At 45.0% G+C, this 18,589-nt stretch overlaps 1 protein-coding gene across 7 annotated transcripts in view; it reads left to right on the plus strand.

Moving 5' to 3' along the window:
- The window catches only part of FGFR3 (fibroblast growth factor receptor 3), a 346,288-nt gene that overhangs the window by 242,457 nt on the left and 85,242 nt on the right, over positions 1 to 18,589 (plus strand). For 6 of the 7 annotated variants that reach the window (XM_089777767.1, XM_075930897.2, XM_075930898.2 and 3 more), the window contains exons 1-2: positions 15,164 to 15,321; positions 16,140 to 16,402. In XM_089777767.1, the coding sequence (XP_089633893.1) occupies positions 16,222 to 16,402 (181 nt within the window). In that variant the 5' untranslated portion in view covers positions 15,164 to 15,321; positions 16,140 to 16,221. Of the gene's footprint in view, positions 1 to 15,163; positions 15,322 to 16,139; positions 16,403 to 18,589 lie in introns of those variants that run through there. The other variant, XM_089777768.1, reaches the window with a different exon arrangement.

Raw genomic sequence — 18,589 nt, forward strand, 5'->3', positions numbered from 1 at the left:
AGCCAGCCCGTGCCCCTTTAAGGGGTCTGGGGCCGGGAGGGGGGCATAGAGTTTCCCTGGTGTTGGCCAGAGTGGCCACCAGGGAAAGCTGGGGAGGGCTAGCCTCCCACTAGTTCGAATTAAGGGGCTACACACCCCTTAATTCGAACTAGCTAGTTCGAACTAGGCTTAATCCTCGTAAAATGAGGTTTACCTAGTTCGAACTAAGCGCTCCGCTAGTTCGATTCAAATTCGAACTAGCGGAGCGCTAGTGTAGCGCCTAGGAAAGTTAGTTCGAACTAACGTCCGTTAGTTCGAACTAACTTTTCAGTGTAGACATACCCGTGCAAAGCTGGAGACAGATTTTGCTGGGCTCTGTGCAATGGCGGGGAGGGACCTCGGCTCTGGAACCCCCATAAGAGCCTTGGGTGGAAGAGCTAGCCTCCCCCAGTCCTCCACATCACCAGGACCATGCCATGGGGCTCTGGTAGCAATTTAAAGGGTTCAAACTGCTACCGCAGTAGCAGCAATAATGGCCCAGAGCCCCATTATGTCAGGAATTTTTAAATTGCCAGGTCCTGGGGCAGGTACCCCCTTCTGCTCCTCTTGGCAGCCCTGGTATCAACAGTTTCTCAAGTTTTACTGGTTGTCTGTCAGAACACCTCATTGAACAGAATATTTCACACAGATGTGGCAAATAAGCTAAGCAGCAATTTCTCAAGAAGAAAATCTTTCTTCCTGCATAGATAGACTGTAGAGATGTGCACTATAGTAATGCTGTGGTATTCTGAATTGACGTACATGCGTCTAGCTGCATACTGATTTGAGGGCAGGAAGAGAATAAGAAACAAGGAAGATTGTAATGAACAAAGAATTTGAAAGGTTGTTGTCAAACAGTAACCAAAAGGGCCTTGCAGTGTGGTCTCCGTTTGGATGAGGAATTGGTGACACGGAGCCAGGATATGTGCTTAGGGTAATGTGTTTATTTTTACTGTGGGCACACGTCCTATTTCCCCTCACAGTGGAGGGAACAAAACAACACTTATGACACAGCTCTCTTTGTGCAGAAGCCTCAGACCAGCTCCTGCTGCCATCTCCGAAGACCATGCTCTCTTGCCTCTTTCTCTCCAGAGATGTATGCAGACTTACAGCAAAAGGCAGAACCTTCTCTGCTAACTGCTGACACAATAATGTTGTCCCAGTTGTAAGCCTCTGGACTTGAGGTGCAGGAAAGCTCCTTAGCTCCACATTCCCCTTCCAGCTGGCTGGTTCCCTCAGGTGGATCCAGACATTAGCACCATCCTTTGTCTGCAGCTACTTTTACTATGCAATGAAGCTTCTGGCACCCACCTGAATTAAGCCCTAGATCTCTAAAAGCAAGCCATGAACAGCTCTTTCATTACATTATTATTTCTAGTGTTCCCAACTGAGTTCTGGGCCCCATTGTGCTAGGTCCTATACAAACATGTCACAAGAGCCATGTGTTGCCTAGAAGAACTTACCGTATAAAAATAAAGAATCAGAGACACAAAGCTGGAAAGTCAATTGCCAGTGGCAGAGCACAGAACAGAATGAAGGTCTCCTAATTCACAGACCAGTAATCTATCCAAATGAAAGTTACACCTGCCCGTGACCAGCATGTCAGACACCTTCGAGATCTCCAAGTAAGTACTAGTTGTGGCTGACATTTTTAAAAGGTTTTTACCAGATTTATCAAATGTATTGGCCTGAAATAAAACAATTATAATAAGAATAATTAATAATACAAGAGATGGAAAGGCATGTTAGATCATCTAGTCAATGCAGGTTTGATTCCCAGCAATATACATTTCCCAAAGGGTTTCCCATGCCCATTGTAAATGATTTAACATTTCCTTCCCTTGGAATCTAATAGAGGTCACCTTTGGCACAGTTCAAGACATGGCTTCTGAGTAGAGTCTCTCCCTCCAGAGGCCCACACAGACTTGCAACGAGTTGCCGACTCTCTGCTAACTGCCCAAACAATAATTTTATCCCAGCCTTCAGCCTCTGGAATGACCAACAATCCTGTTAGTGCCACACTGTCCTGTGGGCTGTGTGGTCTAAACCAGGTCCCTTCACCATCATTCTTAGAAACAAACTATTATCTGTGAAGAGCAGCCACCCTAAAGTTTTGGGTCCTGAGAACTGGATAATGTCATGTTTCTCATTCTGAAAGGATAATACCTTTCCTTAGGAATACTGAGTATCTTGCAGTGCAGTTAAACACCCATGGTTGGCCATGCCAGCTGACTCAGGCTTGTGGGACTCCTGTTAAGAAACTGCAAAGTGGGAGGGTCCTAGAACTCAGGCTACAGGTGGAGCCTGAATATCTATATTGCAATTAAACAGCCCTTCCTTAACCTGTGCCCTGGGATCTGGAGTCAGAGCCAGCAGGCACAAGCCAACCATGGGTGTCTAATTGCAGCACAGACATGTACCCAGAGTCCATCTATTATGAGACATTTTCCAGCATTGACCCTGTTTTCAGAATGAAAAAAATGTCCATTTTCCAAAAAGGTTGTGGCTCTGAACACATCAGAGCTACATGGGCAACTGCCCTTTCCCATTGTCACTGTTCATTTCACTGCCACTTGCAAGTCTGTTTACTCATTGCATACTGGGCTATAACTTGAGAAATAAATTACATCCATAGGAAACATGTTGTTAGAGTATCAAAATGTGTATTGGAATGTATGGAAATACCTGTCACAACAAGACTTTTGTATCATTGTTAATTCTACTAAGATTCTGGCATTTTCCTTGTTTTAACTGGCTCTGTGTAACCCTTTACCTGCCTCCTGTCCAATTTCTTATGTAACTACTACTTTGGGCACCGCAAATATTTTTTCTCTTAATGATGAATGAAATTATTTGTGCCACAATTACTACATAGAAGCCTTTCAATGTTGCACCAAGCCAAACCTCCAAGATCACAAATTGCTTTCTTTGTTTTATTTGATCTGAACATGCAATATATACAGAAACAGAATCTCATAGAAGCCACTTCTGTAAATGTTCAAGAGCACTGAAGAGATAATATCCCCCTGTTATGACAACGCTGTATTTGATGTCATGATGAGAGCAAAGGAGACAGTTAATCTCTCTGTGCCTCAGACTAACCATGTGTAGAATGGGTATAATACTTATCCTCCAGCGTTGTCACAGGACATCATTCATTTCTGTTTGTGAAGTACTTCGAGACACGCATCGGAAAAAGTGCTTGATAATGGCAAATTGCTAGAGATGAAGATGGGATCTGGATAGTCCACGTGTATTGTTTCATAATGCAGAGCCCAAACAAAAACCCTTCATGATCATTTAATTTAAAAAATGGCTTGTTTGTTTAATATACTAACACATGTCGTCTTCATGGCAGAACTCCTGTTTTCACAGTAGTATACTACAAGCACGGTTTATACTGTGCTTGTAGTCAAAATTAAACTGCCACAAGAATTGCCAAGGAAGCATATACACAGATATTAGATGAGGCTGGGATGGAGTCAGACGCAGTACTGTATCAGCACTCTCTTGTGGGACTACACCAAGGGTGCGTCTAGACTGGCAAAAACTTGCCAGCTGTCTACCCTGGCTGCTTGAATTTGCGCAAGAGCACTGACTTCGTAATGTACAAAATCAGTGCTTCTTGCGCAAATACTTTCACACTCCCGCTCAGGAAAAAGCCCTCTTGCACAAGAATACTTGCACAAGAGGGCCAGTGTAGACAGGGAAGAACTGTTTTGCACAAAAAAGCCCCAATGGCTAAAATGGCGATCGGGCCTTTCTTGCGCAAAATCGCGTCTAGACTGGCCACGGATGCTTTTGCGCAAAAGCATCCGTGCCAATCTAGACGCACTTTTGCGGAAATACTTTTAATGGAAAAACTTTTCCGTTAAAAGTATTTCCGCAAAATCATGCCAGTCTAGACGTAGCCCAACAGTATTCAAGTGGCATTAAGAATGACTGATTTGTTCCAGTGTTCAAGTCCTATCATAAAGTAAGACAAAGTGCCACTGAGGAGAAAAGCTATGCTGGACGTAGTAGAAATAACATCCTCGTCTTGAGTAAAATTCTTCAATCCCTAATGGATTAACATTGTTATTAATTATTGATAATTGTTGTTTTAGGTAAATGGCCGATGTCAGAACTTTAATAATAACTAACATGCTCCTCCCTCCCCACCAACCCACACTGTGGAAAGCAGCACCATGAAAATATACAGTAAAGTGATTGCAAGGGAGAAAACTGGTTAAGCAGAGTGTTTCCCTTGTAATTCACACTGTGATCTTTCCTTTCTTAGCACCATTTCCGAATGTCCAAGGAACATATGGATACAGTAAACAGGCCGAAAGGTTGGAGCAGGAGCCAACAAGGAGCTGCACTAAGCAGCATATCAGCGGAGGAGCTGCCCTAGGTGCCCCTCTTTGTGAAGTGACTGCCGCACACAGGCACCAAATGTGTTTTTCAAGGGGAATGTGAATGGGGAGTCCCTCTGTACAGCTGGGCAGGATCTTTGGAGATGGGATCTCCATGGCTCCCAGCCTGCCACTGATGATGTGGATAGCCCTACCATTACCTGTTTGCACCTCCACCAGTTCAGTGGATGGGAGCTGAAAATGGTTAGACTCCACATGCTTTTACACAAGTGAGGCGCATATAGGGGATGCTGAGGATGACTCACGGATACGGATTTCAATAAGGGGCTGGGTAAACTGTCGACAGAATCTGTGCATGGCCTCAAACCTCATTCTAGTGAGGTCTACTTCTCCAACACACCAGAAGGCTGCTTGAATCAATGCCTGAGCTGAGCTAGAGCCCTAAATGCAGTTAGTGTAGCTGTTACTCTCACTTCACTTAAATCCCTGCTGAATAGCCACTTTTTCTGCATCACCTACAGGAAGTTATGTGAATGACTGGTCTGCTTGCTTTCTCCTTGTGAAAACTGCTTACTTAGGCTATGTCTACACATCAGCGTTATTTTGGAATAACTGACATTGTTCTGAAATAACGAAGAGCATGTCTATACTCCAAGCCTTTATTTTGAGCTGGAGGACTTCTTACTACAACTCCTATAACCCTCATTTCATGAGGAGTAAGGGAAGTGGAAGGAAGAGAGTTCTTCTTTCGACTTCCTGCTGTGTAGACAGCGCAAAGAGCTGAAATAAGCTATTTCAACTTCAGCTACGCAACTGACGTAGCTCAAGTTGCATCGCTTAATTCGAGTTTTGCCCTGCTGTGTGGACGTGATGTGCAAAAGAAGGGGTCCAGTGCTGGGAGGGGCTGATGGTGGATCTGAAGCTAAGGATTACTGGGAAGGAAGAAAATTTGAGAGGAAAAGGGAAGGCTCAGTTAAGGGAGGAATTTGATGAGTTTATCTTAGAGCAACAAACATCACGCTAATAAGCTGTGGACCTATAAACTGCCTGACCATTTTGTTTGGATGTTGCATCCTTTTCTCCCTCCTTTGCCTATCTTTTCAGACTGCATGTTCTTTGGAGCAGAGACTTCAGCTCTCTCTGTATTTGAAAAATCCTTTGGGCATTTAGGGCTCTACCTCAGTATTAATAATTAGCAATAATAAGATGGAGCTTTGTAGTCTTGCACCCGGATCTGCACCTCCCTGCTCAAGATTCAGTTGCAACCTCCACTGACTTGTGATTTACATCTCCTTTATTCCAGACACCAGTGCAAATCTGGGGTCACTGCTGACTTGAGTGGAATTTCCTAAGTGCGGCCATTGGGCTCCCAGCAAATGAACAGCATTGACCTTGTATAAGCAGCCTGCATAAGTGGTCTTCTCGCCCCTCAGAAAGTAGTACTGTCTCGAAGGGTATCCAAGGGAAATGTGGTGATCAAGGCTTATTTGAAATGAATACATGCAGGGCATGGTATATATTTGATAGGCCTTTCTGGCGGAAGTTGCATCTTTGCCTTCTTATCTTCCAACCCCAAAAGCAGGAGATAATTTTCTTCTGAGGGCTTGATTCACTCTAATAGCAGAAGCTGGTGGGATCTGTGCTAGAGATGGAAGGTACATCACACTCTGCCAGGGAGGGGTCCCAAGCCAGCCAATGGCAGTGAAGGAGGTGACATGGCCAGTGTCCCCAGGAGCTTGTGCTGAAGCCGGATTACTTTAGCATCCAGTTCTAAACCGTTGTTTTTCTAGCCCCCCAGAGGTTCTCTCCAGCCTTCTGTCTTTCTCTTCTTCTCCTAATTTCCTCCAGTCAGCCAGCACTCCCCTCCTCTCTGCCCTTTCATATTTTCTCCCTGCTGCAAGAGCCTTCTCCTTGCAGCTCCTGCAGAAGAGCCTTCCCATCTCTCTCCAGCTCCCCACCACCGTATCCTTTTACAAAGCTCATATTCAAACATAGTCCTTCTCCCTTTGTTAGGCTTCCGACTCTCCCTCTGTTCCTCTGCCCTCATTTATTATAGTTTGTGCTGTGTGAAATAACTTTTGCAAAACAAAGTTGTCTTGTCACAACCTTAAAAGCTATACATTTTTCATATGCAAGCACAGAGGAAGTCTTAGCCTAGTGGCTTACCCTTATGTGATGTTTACCTTGTGGCAATCATTTGGACTCTTACTCTTAGTAACAACACTTAGCTTGAAATTCAATAAACCTGCCTGGAATCTCAATCTCTCAAGCTGACAAGTTTAATAAAAAGCAGGTTACCCACTTTCACATCCCTTACTGATACAAGCTGCTGCTGACATGATTGGTGCAACCCTACTCCAGTATGCATTTCCATTATGCTATTTCTTGCCAACTCTTCAGGTCCGAAAGCTAGGAAACCTTGACCTCTTTTAAGCAGGCTGTTGAAGATCTGGCTTTTTAAACAATATTTTAGTCCAATCTGATATTTAGCTAATGACTTTTTAATCAGTCTGAAGAAATAACTTGTCACTGTATTAAGTAGACATGGTATTCAGTGTACCCAAACCTTCCAGCCATGACAAGATTTATTTTGGCTAAATTCATTGCAAGGACATAATCTGGCATGATACTGAAGTTTAGGCAGCTATCTCCCTTTATAGTCCTGAAGCACAGGCTTCAATGCATTGAAATTTGCATTATTATTTATCCTGCTTCAATGTTTTACTTTTCCTCCATGTTGCTTGGCGCTTGTTTTCTATACACTAAGGAGACTAGATATGAAAATGTGATGCTCCACTGAATGGTATATTACATATCAGATCTTATGTGATAGGTTACCAACCACTGTATTATCTGGACACATTTCACAATGTTTAAGTTGGGTCCATTAACATTCCAGGTAAGAAGCACAAATCACCATACTCATCTGCTTATCTATAGCTTTTCATGTGACTATTCAACTAAGAACCCAGAAATTAATAGTTTAATTGATTAAACAGACCTGAGCAGAGAGGTTCATCTTGCATCTTTCTCTTTATGTGGCCAGGTTCGCACAGAAGCCTTTTTCTACAAACTGATTCTCTGTGGGACGATCAATGAGAAAGCCTTGTGTCTGCCCCCCCATGGACACCATCTGGGATTGTCATGCTCCAAAGAGAAGGTCTTATAGCAGTGGTCACCAACCACTAGATTGGGATCTAATGGTAGATCTTGGAGCCTCTGACAGGTGATCCTGACTGGTTTGGCCAAGAGGCTATCAAGTGCTGGCACTTCAGCTGCCCCTCCCCCCACTGCTGTGCATCTCCTGTCTTTTGCCTTTGAGCTGTCCCTCCACTACCGTTTGCTGGCCAGGGAAGAGAGAGGAGGGGGCACTGATGTCAGGGTGACCCCTCTCCCACCTTGTATGCTATCTCCACAGAATGGAAGGGAGCACAACAGGGCTTGGTATGGATGGAATTTGTTGGCTGCTTTGAGAGTTTGCAGGGCCAGGGCAGGGGTGAACCTGCCTTAGCCCCACTGCACTACCTGTGGTAAGCAGTGTACAGCAGGAGCCTGCATCCTGGACCCCTACCCCAGTCATAAATCACCTCCTGCACCCCAACTCTCTGCCCCAGGCTCAACTCAGAGCAACTCCAAATCCCTTAACACTCCAAATCCCTTAACCCAAGACCAGAGCCTGCGCCCCAACCCTCTGCCCCTGCCTGATGAAAAGGGGAGAGGATGGGGGAGGGAGGATGGAGTGAGCAGAGGCGGGGCCTTGGAGAAGGGGCATGAAGGGGGTGGAGCAAGGGTGTTTGGTTTGAGGTAGATCTCTACTTAAATTAAAAAAAGTGATCTCGTGCTTTAAAAGGTTGGAAATCACTGTCTTACAGTAAATCAGGGATAGTGAAGCAGTCCTTAAAGTAATGTGGGCCTAAGACTTTATTTATACCAACCGGTAACTTGAATTTCACTCAGCCCAGCTACCAATTGACAAGCAGCACAGAGAGCTCTTATCAGCCCCCATTCACCCCAACAGGAGACAGGTATGACAGACTAGTTGGAGTTTCCAGAGGACTTTCAATGACAGTCACAGGGGCAGTCTGTTCCAATAGTCTGACCAAAAGGTTGTAAACATGCAGATGAAAGTTGCATCCAATGGATAAGGAGCAGTGTCCTTGCAGAAAGAAAGAAAGAAAGAAAGAAAGAAAGAAAGAAAGAAAGAAAGAAAGAAAGAAAGAAAGAAAGAAAGAAAGAAAGAAAGAAAGAAAGAAAGAAAGAAAGAAAGAAAGAAAGAAAGAAAGAAAGAATCTGGGGACTAAAAGCAACTTGGGAGTCAAGGATCTACATTGTGACTTTTAAGAATTCCAGACTGTTTGATGACAATTGGGCAGATGCTCTTAACTGAGGGAACAATTATGGGTTTCACTAGGTCCTCCAAAGCCCTTCAAACTGCCAATCAGTATCACCTCCGCCTTGCTTGAACTGAGTTGCAGCCAGATGTCTTTCCAAATTGATCCCAGGTAGCCAGAAGAGGGCAGGGAGGTGCACAGAAGAATGTCATTAGTGTTGTTGTGACATGGTAACCACGATCATGTCACAATCTTATCTTGCAACTTCAACGCAGATGTTGAACAGAGGAGGTGACAGGATTGAGGAGTGCTGAGCGCAGCCAGGAATGGGAAGACATTACCCACTGCCACACTCTGGAAAAAGAACCACTCTTAGGCTATTTCTAGCCATATAACAAGTGTCAGCAACACTCTGTGATTGACTGTGTTAATGGACACTGAAAAACTGAGAAGCATGTTCTATCGGTAATTGCAGTCAGCATCCATCCCATGCCTCCTGAATCCTGAGCAAATGGGGTGCAAAAGGCTTTAGGGTATTAGATGTTTGGGAAGTTGACCAGCCAGCATTTTCTAAATGAGCTTTCTTGATAAAAATGAGAATGAGAGGTGTTCAAGTTGCTTATGTTTAGAGGTGATTTCTGTAGTATTGGATGCCTGACTATAACTTGTTTCAGGGATTTCAAAAGGAGACACCATTTCTTCCATTGCAGGATCTAGACATATTGATATGATGCTAGAACAAAATATTAACAGCATCTGATGCTGAGAACAGTATAACATACTAATGTCAAGTATTCACAAAAGCAAATTCAGCCATTGCTCAGTCTAGATAGAGTATTTTAAAAGGACTTAATTTTTCATCACAGACAACTGTAGATATTAAAGGACACTAAAAACACTAATAATGTTAGTGATTCCTACAGTCTGATAAAGGAAAAAAATCCAGTATATTTTTCTTTGTTAAATGTAGCAATAAATTAAGATGATAGCTACACTCCATGTTTCTGTCTGGGGATAGATACCATGTGTCTTATGGCATAGTGAGTAAAAAATAAATTCAGAGAGTGTTGTATAGTGTTTACATGTACAGGTAAATTGACTTTATAATTAGAATATGGTCAAAATACAATCCAAAACCTTAGGTTTTAGCTGCATACTCTATATCTAAGAAGCTGTTACAGTTGCCACCATAGCACGCAGGGAGGCAGCTTTCAAAAATCTGTGGTTAAGTGGCTCTGTATTTCACCATTTCAAGAGAATGTACTGGGGTAGGAGTTGATAAAAGGGAAACCTAAAAATAATCTGCTCTGGGGAAAACTATAAACTGTTGAAGGTCTTCTTACAGGACTATCTCAATACCACTTTGATTTCCTGTTGCAAAGACCTCCCAAATGCTGTAAGAATTTAGATTTCCTCCATATGAAAAACAGTTCAAAACCATTCAGTTTGGGGTTTATAACACTGTGTGTTTAGATCTTTACACTATATCAGATTGCATAAGAGGTAATCTTCCTATTCACTATGTTTGGATTAGATGTTATATTATACAGACACGACTCTCGCCCCAAGATGCTGTCAATAACCCATTAGGGTTTACCTTGCTCCAACATTTAGATCAGTGTTTTTCAAAGTGGGCTGCAGGCCTGCTTTGGGAAAGCTGCTAGGGGCCCATGCTGCTTTGTTTACCTAAAGGGGCCGTAGCCACAGAGCCTCACGGCTCCAGTTCGCCGTTTCCTGACAATAATAATAATTACAATTATAATAATTACAGAAGTACCATGAGGGATAATTCATTGATGGTCTTTGTGCACCACCAAATTCAGAACACTAATAATACATGTAAATGAGATGTAAATGAGATGAGAATTTGGCTCCATGTCTTCAAAAAGACAAGGGCCTGGACATCTTCAAAATGATCAGGAGATGAGAACGAGACCCTTTCTGTGCTATGTTAATTTATTAATATCATTGTAAGTTATTATTGTAATGATTTTTTGGCACCAATAACTTAGTGTTTGTGAGTGATACCATCTTGCAATGACAGACAACATAAAGTTGGAGGGGAATAAACCTAAAGTGTCTGATTCCCCTCCCTCACAGTTTTCAGTTCAAATTCATGTTCTTCCATAAGACGGCTGCTGAAATTTGGGGTTTCTTTGCCCTAGGCTCTCATCAATTTTTCCTGACACAATATAACAGTAGAATCATAGAATAATAGGACTGGAAGGGACCTCAAGAGGTCATCGAGTCCAGCCCCCCCGCCCTCAAGGCAGGACCAAGCTCCGTCTACACCATCCCTGACAGATGTCTATCTAACCTGTTCTTAAATATCTCCAGAGAGGGAGATTCCACCACCTCCCTTGGCAATTTATTCCAATATTTGACCACCCTGACAGTTAGGAATTTTTTCCTAATGTCCAATCTAAACCTCCCCTGCTGCACTTTAAGCCCATTACTCCTTGTCCTGTCCTCAGAAACCAAGAGGAACAAATTTTCTCCTTCCTCCTTGTGACACCCTTTTAGATATTTGAAAACCGCTATCATGTCCCCCCTTAATCTTCTTTTTTCCAAACTAAACAAGCCCAGTTCATGAAGCCTGGCTTCATAGGTCATGTTCTCTAAACCTTTAATCATTCTTGTCGCTCTTCTCTGTACCCTTTCCAATTTCTCCACATCTTTCTTGAAATGTGGCGCCCAGAACTGGACACAGTACTCCAGCTGAGGCCTAACTAGTGCAGAGTAGAGCGGCAGAATGACTTCACGAGTTTTGCTTACAACACACCTGTTGATACAACCTAGAATCATATTTGCTTTTTTTGCAACAGCATCACACTGTTGACTCATATTCAACTTGTGGTCCACTATGACCCCTAGATCCCTTTCCGCCATGCTCCTTCCTAGACAGTCGCCTCCCATCTTGTATGTATGGAACTGATTGTTCCTTCCTAAGTGGAGCACTTTGCATTTCTCATTATTAAACCTCATCCTGTTTACCTCTGACCATTTCTCTAACTTGCTAAGGTCATTTTGAATTATGTCCCTATCCTCCAAAGAAGTCGCAACCCCACCCAGTTTGGTATCATCTGCAAACTTAATAAGCGTACTCTCTATCCCAATATCTACATCATTGATGAAGATATTGAACAGTACGGGTCCCAAAACAGACCCTTGAGGAACTCCACTTGTTATCCCTTTCCAGCAGGATTTAGAACCGTTAACAACAACTCTCTGACTACGGTTATCCAGCCAATTCAGTCACCAATATCTCCATGACTGATAAAGGTATCAAGACAGGATCTGATCTGAGTTACAGTGGCGCAATCTCAGAGTAATTTTGCTGAAGTCAAGAGCAACTCTAGACTGGCAATGATATCTAACCTGGATTGTCATCTTTAATATTAAATGAGTGGTTCAGTCACACCTTAGAGACTAACAAAAATATTTATAGTACTATGAGCTTTCATGAGCAAAACCCACTTCTACAGACAAGCTCATCTGAAGAAGTGGGTTTTGCCTATGAAAGTTCATGATACTATACATCCGTGGTCCCCAACACGGTGCCCGCGGGCGCCATGGCGCCCGCGGGGGCATTTGCATGCACCCGCCAGGTACTCGGGGCTGGCCTGGCCCTGGGCACATGGCGCGGCGCTTGCGGGGAGCATCGGCCCCAGGCGCGCGGCGCTTGTGGGGGGGAGCGGCGGCCCCGGGCTCGTGGCTATGGGGGGGCCCTGGCCCCGGGCGCGCGGCTCCGGCCCCGGGCGCACGGCGCTTGCGGGGGGGAGCGGCGGCCCCGGACGCGCGGCTATGGGGGGGGGGGGGGGCCCCGGGCGCGCGGCCCCGGCCCGGGCGCGCGGCGCTTGCGGCGGGGAGCAGCGGCCCCGGGCACATGGCTATCGGGGGGCCCCAGGCGCGTGGCTATGGGGGGGGCCTGGCCCCGGGCATGCGGCTATGGGGGGGGCCGCCCCCGGACATGCGGCTGTGGTGGGGGGCGCCCCCGGGCGCGCAAGTATCCCCACCCCCTGACGCCCAGCGGGCGAACGGCCACGCCCCCTGGCGCCCGACAACCTCAAAAGGTTGGGGACCACTGCTATACATATATACACATCAGAGGGGTAGCTGTGTTAGTCTGAATCTGCAAAAGCGGCGAGGAGTCCTGTACATGCATCTGACAAAGTAGGTCTTTGCCCACGAAAGCTTATGCTCCAACACTTCTGTTAGTCTATAAGGTGCCACAGGGTTCCTCGTCGCTTTTGTAGATATATATATTTGTTAGTCTCCAAGGTGCAACTGAACTACTTGTTTTTAAAGTTACAGACTAACATGGCTACCCCCTACAATCTTTAATTTGGTTTGCTAAAAGGAAATCTCGAAGCTGCCAAATGCCAAAACTTTTGCTCTAGATTTTTACAATGACCTGTATCTACATGCTCTTAAGATACTATTACAGCCACTTGCTTTATTGGATCCCCAAAAAAGAGCTTTCTCAGCTGATGTGGATAATATCTTCATCTCCCTATCTCAAGGATTTACTATGTCAAGAGGATTAAGACAAAACTATGACTTATTCCCAGCTCAAAACAATTTGAATCACCTCTTAGCTGTAAATGATGCATGGCAGTGAGTCAGTTGTACCATATCTGTTGGTATGTTATAGTGCCTGAGATGATTATGGTATATTTGTAAGATTTTAAATCAATTTTAGTCTGTCACATGTAGTGAAAAGGGTGGTCTGCTGAAAAAACTGACCTCATTCTGAGGGAGCTGATTATGCTGTGAAGAATCTGACTTTATTTTAGAAGAGGGTGGAGTCCCTAAAACTATGTGGAGGCTGAGCTTCTGATGTTACAATGGTCGGAAGCAATCGACCAAAATGCTTTTGTCTTTTTTTGTTCTCCTTATAGTAAAAAGATTGTGATAACAATTAATACGTCAGTGCAGCTAATGCCCACCCACAATTTAGGAAGTTATGGGACTAAAACACTTTAGGGGCAAGTGATATGATCAACAAATATTTTTCTAGTGAAGATAACATGAAAAAAGTAATGTGGAATACAAATAATAGAGTGTCCTTGTTTAATAATAATAAAGCATAAATAATGAAATTAATAATTATGTAGCCATTACTGGCTCAAAGCACTGTATAAATATTAAATAATGAATGCTTATAATACCCTTTGTGTGCATATTCAGATGGTAACAGCCTTTGAAAGGATGTTTTCTGTGATTTTAGAAACATATATAACTAATGAGGCAACAGAAGGAATCACTTAGACCTAAACATTTCTTTCCCCTTCTAAACCCTCCTCCACCCCTCTCAGCAGATGACCTCAAAAATCTTTTTCAGCTTGGATTCCATGAAGTTATGTGATGTAAGCAAAATAGTGAGAATAACAGGAATCAGAGAAAAACAACAAATGGTCTGGTAGCACTGTATAAACTAACAAAACATGTAGAGGAGAAAGAGCTACTGGGACCCGAAGGCCAATGGCCCTCAAACAGAGGTACATGTACCTATCCTTGGGGATACACAGAGGTCTTCCAGGGAGTACATCAACATTTCTAGTTATTTATCTAGTTTTACAACATGCAGCATAAAAACACTAGTGGAATAAGTGTAAACTAATATTTCATACAAACAATGACTTTGTACTACTCTATATACTATACTCTGAATGGTAAGTACACTATAGTCCATTTGGTTTATTTTATAATTAAATGGTAAAAATGAGAAAGTTAGCAATTAATCAGTAATAGTGAACAGTGACTGTCTGATTTAAGTGAGGTGTAACTCAGGGGTATGCAAGACAAATCACATTCCCAAGAGGGGTACAGTAACCTGGAAAGGTTGAGAATCACAACTCTAGTCCATCACCCCTGCCAGTGCCAGACTGTCCCTTGCAGAATATTTTGCAGGACTTTGGCCAGTCGAATGTCAGGGCTCCCCAGAGCTGTGGCACTCTGCTTGCTGGCCCTGAGAGGAAGTTTAACAGTGGCGCTTGCTACTCCATGTTTCCAAACCAGCTCCTTTGGAGAGCTGGGTTCTAATCCAGTATATGTTCCACGACTTGAGTTGGGGGCCAGACCCAAACGCTCCCCAAGTTGCAGGGAGGGAGGCAGGCTCACTCTAGAGCCAAACTTTTGCTTAGTCTGTGGCAGGGCTGAATCGCAGCCTCTCTAGGAGTTGGCCGTTCATAGCCCCTGCACGCCCCCCTGGCTTTGCTGCCGCAGAGCTCGGACTGAAAACAAAGGCTTGCACCGCTCTCCTCACAAAGCAAACTCTGCTCTTGCCCCCAACCCCCCCGGTCAATCGCTCTGCCTGCTGCGGCCCCACGTGCCCCCCCGGCCGGAGCGGGGCCGGGCTTCGGGGGGGGGGGGCACGGGCTGGCGCGCGGAGAGGAGGAGCCGCCCCTTTTCCCGGGGCTTGGGGTGGAGCCGCCCCACCCCCGGCCTGGGAGCCAGGCGGGGGAGGCGGGGTCAGCGCGGCAGCGGCGGCTCCCCTGCGGGCGGCGGGGTGGCCGGCTCAGAAGCGCTGGGGCTGCAGGAGGGAAGAGGCGGCAGCTCCATGAGCAGGTGGTGCGAGGCAGGGAGCGCCGGGGGCTGCCGCGGGACTCGGGCAGGTAGGTGCCCCGGGCGCAGCCGGGCTCGGGCTGCAGCCCCTGCCCGGGAGCGGAGAGGGCGCGGGGCAGTGTCCTTGCGCGTTGCTCCGGGCAAAGGGACGCTCCGCGGGGGCTCCTGTGGGGGCCGGGCACTGCAGCCCATCAGCCCCGGGCGGGGGTCCCCTCGCCGAGAGCCCGGGGCTGCGCGTCTCTCGCCCGGGACTCGGGGCGCGGGTGTTCCAAAGGGATGGAAAGTAAAAGTTTCCCAGGGACTTGCGAGCTCGCAGCGCCTCTGCCTGCTCGCTTGCCGCTCCTCGCCTCGCCCGCTGTCAGGCGCTGGCTCCTAGCGAGGGGAAGGCAGCGGGATGGGGGTCTCGTTTGCACGCTGGAAACAAGCCCGAGCGCAGCGCGCTTGGTTTCGTGGGGCCATAAGGCAGCGGGTTGCAGCGAGAACACGCAGGGAAGCGGGTTGTTTCCTTTGAACCAGGAGAGGCAGATTTTCGGCTTAGCGGTGTGTGGAGCCACAGTGGACTCACGAGCGGGGAGGGGAGTGTGGAGTGGCTCACATCTGGGGTGTAACCGGGACAGATGAGCCGTGGTGTTGTTTTAAATCGATAAGACAAGGCGCTTGTCCCTGGATTGCTCCTCTTGAATGCCAAAAAGCTGTGAACCGGGTGGTATTTGAATAGCAGTTTTGTAACTTCCGCGCTTAAAAAAAAGGGGGAGAGACGCTGCAAGTAGCAAACTTTTTTTTTTCTTCACGTTCTGATGCTTTAATTCTGCAGCGCTATTCCGTGATAACTCACAGGTCTGTGCGCCTCTTTCACTCTCTGTCGCAGGGCACTGATTGTGGTGGTGCAGTATTGATCCTCATCGCAGCCGGGACCCAGGGGAAGGGGCAGGACAGCATGCGGCTGGAGGATGTCTGAGGCTGGCTGGGGCAGTTTTCCTACTACTCTGCTTTCTCCGAGCGTGGCCAGAGGAATGATTGCTGCGTGGAGTGCCTTCTTTTGCTTTTACCTGGTGGTGACTGTCAGCAGCCTCCCAGAACCCAGGCTGCCCATTTCAGAATTAGAGGACAGGATCACTCGAAAACCGACAGGTAAGGGCAGCTGTATAGGATGCATGGTGCGATCCCATCAGAGGTTGGGTTTGCTCTTGCTGTCTTCCAGGGGGAGGAGGAATGGGGACAAATGTACAAGGAAGCCTTCTTCCTTTGCCAGTTTATTCCACCAGCAATCAGAAATGTACAAGGCCGCTGTCTCTGACTGACTACACACTTCCCTCTCCTTGTGTAGTTGCAATCCTGGTTTTTTCCCAGGCAAAACTAAAGGTAAAGAGGAACCGCTCTGTTTTGAGTGCATCTGAGCTGCACAGCTTTGCAGGTGGATTATTTTGGCAACACAATGTGTTTCAAAGCTGTCCCCAGAATTCAGAAAAGTTCTTGGTGTTTTTTTTTCCAGCCACTTTCATCTGCATGGGCGCACACATGAGAACTGGTGTTTTTACTACATTGAGAACTGAGGGATAAAAATTAAGTTACCCCCAAAACTGCAGTAAGTGCCATTTAGACAGGCAACCCCTGTCTTAAGTAGTGACTCTTATAATTATTCAGAGAGTTTCCAGTAAAACTGAATTTGACTTTCAGTTGACAGTTTTGTTGGTGATTTTTGTGTAGCTGCCTGAGTGAGCATTGTGACAAAGTTGGGCCACAGATAAAAGTTGAATATATGCTAGTTTTCACAGTATTGGAGGGCTAGACCTTATAAATAATGATAATCTTTATAAAGAGCCATGTGCACTCACATTCTGGTCAGGAAGAAATATAAGCACATATGAAAATTACTATATATTTTAAATATTAGAGTCAAAGGTCAGGTTTTAGACTTAAGATACTAATACTGTGCAGATCCACTCTTCAAACATGCCCTCATGATCTGTTAGTCTTGTGAAATGTATCCCATGCACTTTGTAGTGTTTGTCTTGTAGTCCAGATTTTTGCTTACAAAGACTAGTAAAGTAGTGAGCAAAAATTGTTACTAAAATTCTCATTTACGTAGATTGTTTCGCTTGCTGGCTAGAGTCATGACATGTACCGCTGTCACAGATTTGGTTCACGTCAAAATTACTAATCAGAGTTTGGAAAAGCAAAGATACTTACTTACGTGAACACTGTACCTTTCATTCAATTCAAAATCTATTTATGTAAGTACACTTTGTAGGGATAAAAAGAGTCATGATCATTATTTTTTTAAGTTGCTAAATAATGTGTGCTGAATTGTGAACCTATTCAGAAGGAAAAAGTTACTGGATTCCCGTAAACACTTTCTGTCCTCATGTGAAACATTGTGATCAGTGAGCAAGGTTAACATACAGGACACGAGCCGTTTTAAAAATACACAGAATGCTTAAAATTGGTGTCACTCTGATATGTGTCAGCTGTTACCTGAGTCTGTTTATTTTTTCAAAGGCCTCTAATGGAAGGTAGCCTCCCTCCCTCCCTCTCTCTCTCTCTCTCTCTCTCTCTCTCTCTCTCTCTTCAAAAAGGTTCCATGCACCAAATAGAAAGTTTCCATTGTTCAGGAAAGGGTTGAAGCATGTTCGCCAAAAAAGTGACAGGGGAATAAATGTGCTTTGTGGAGGCTAGGAGGTGGGGGCTTTACTTCCATATCCCTTTTGGTTAAAGCTATAAATCATATGGGGGGACGGTTTTGTTTTCAAGAAAGTACTAATAAAACACCAGATTCTTAGGGTAACTCAATTGACTCATTTTTCACAGCCAAAATAATTGATTTATGGGGAAACATTTCAGCTATTTTGTCAAAGCAGCTGAGAATAGCGTTTAAGAGGAAATAAGATCAGCCTGTGCTAGTGATCTTTTCAGGAGTTCACTGAATTTAGTAGTGCAGATTTTTTTTTTCTGTTTTAATCTTTATTTTATTTTATTTTGGCCTGTTTGAGTCAAATTCTGCTCTCAATAATATCAGGGTAAATCTGGAGTCATCCCACTGCCTCCATTGGAATACCTCTGGATTTGCACCCAGCAACTGAAATCACAGTTTAGAGCTCATGGCACTGTTTTACCATGGTAAAGTTATTCTTGTCTTTAAAGCACCCAGGCTTGCACTTAAAGTTGATAGGATGACATTTGAAATATAGTAAGTGATGCCCAATTGTGTCTTCCAGTACGTTGCTAGAATGTCAGTGGTTAAAGAAAATGGTTCTGTGGTGATGAATCTTAAGAGCTAAGTTACACTGTGGAATTTCCAAAGTTGTTGGTGTAAATTCT

The sequence above is a fragment of the Pelodiscus sinensis genome, chromosome 4 (genome assembly GCF_052426305.1).
Source record: "Pelodiscus sinensis isolate ZL-2025 chromosome 4, ASM5242630v1, whole genome shotgun sequence".
Classification (NCBI taxonomy): Eukaryota; Metazoa; Chordata; order Testudines; family Trionychidae; genus Pelodiscus; species Pelodiscus sinensis.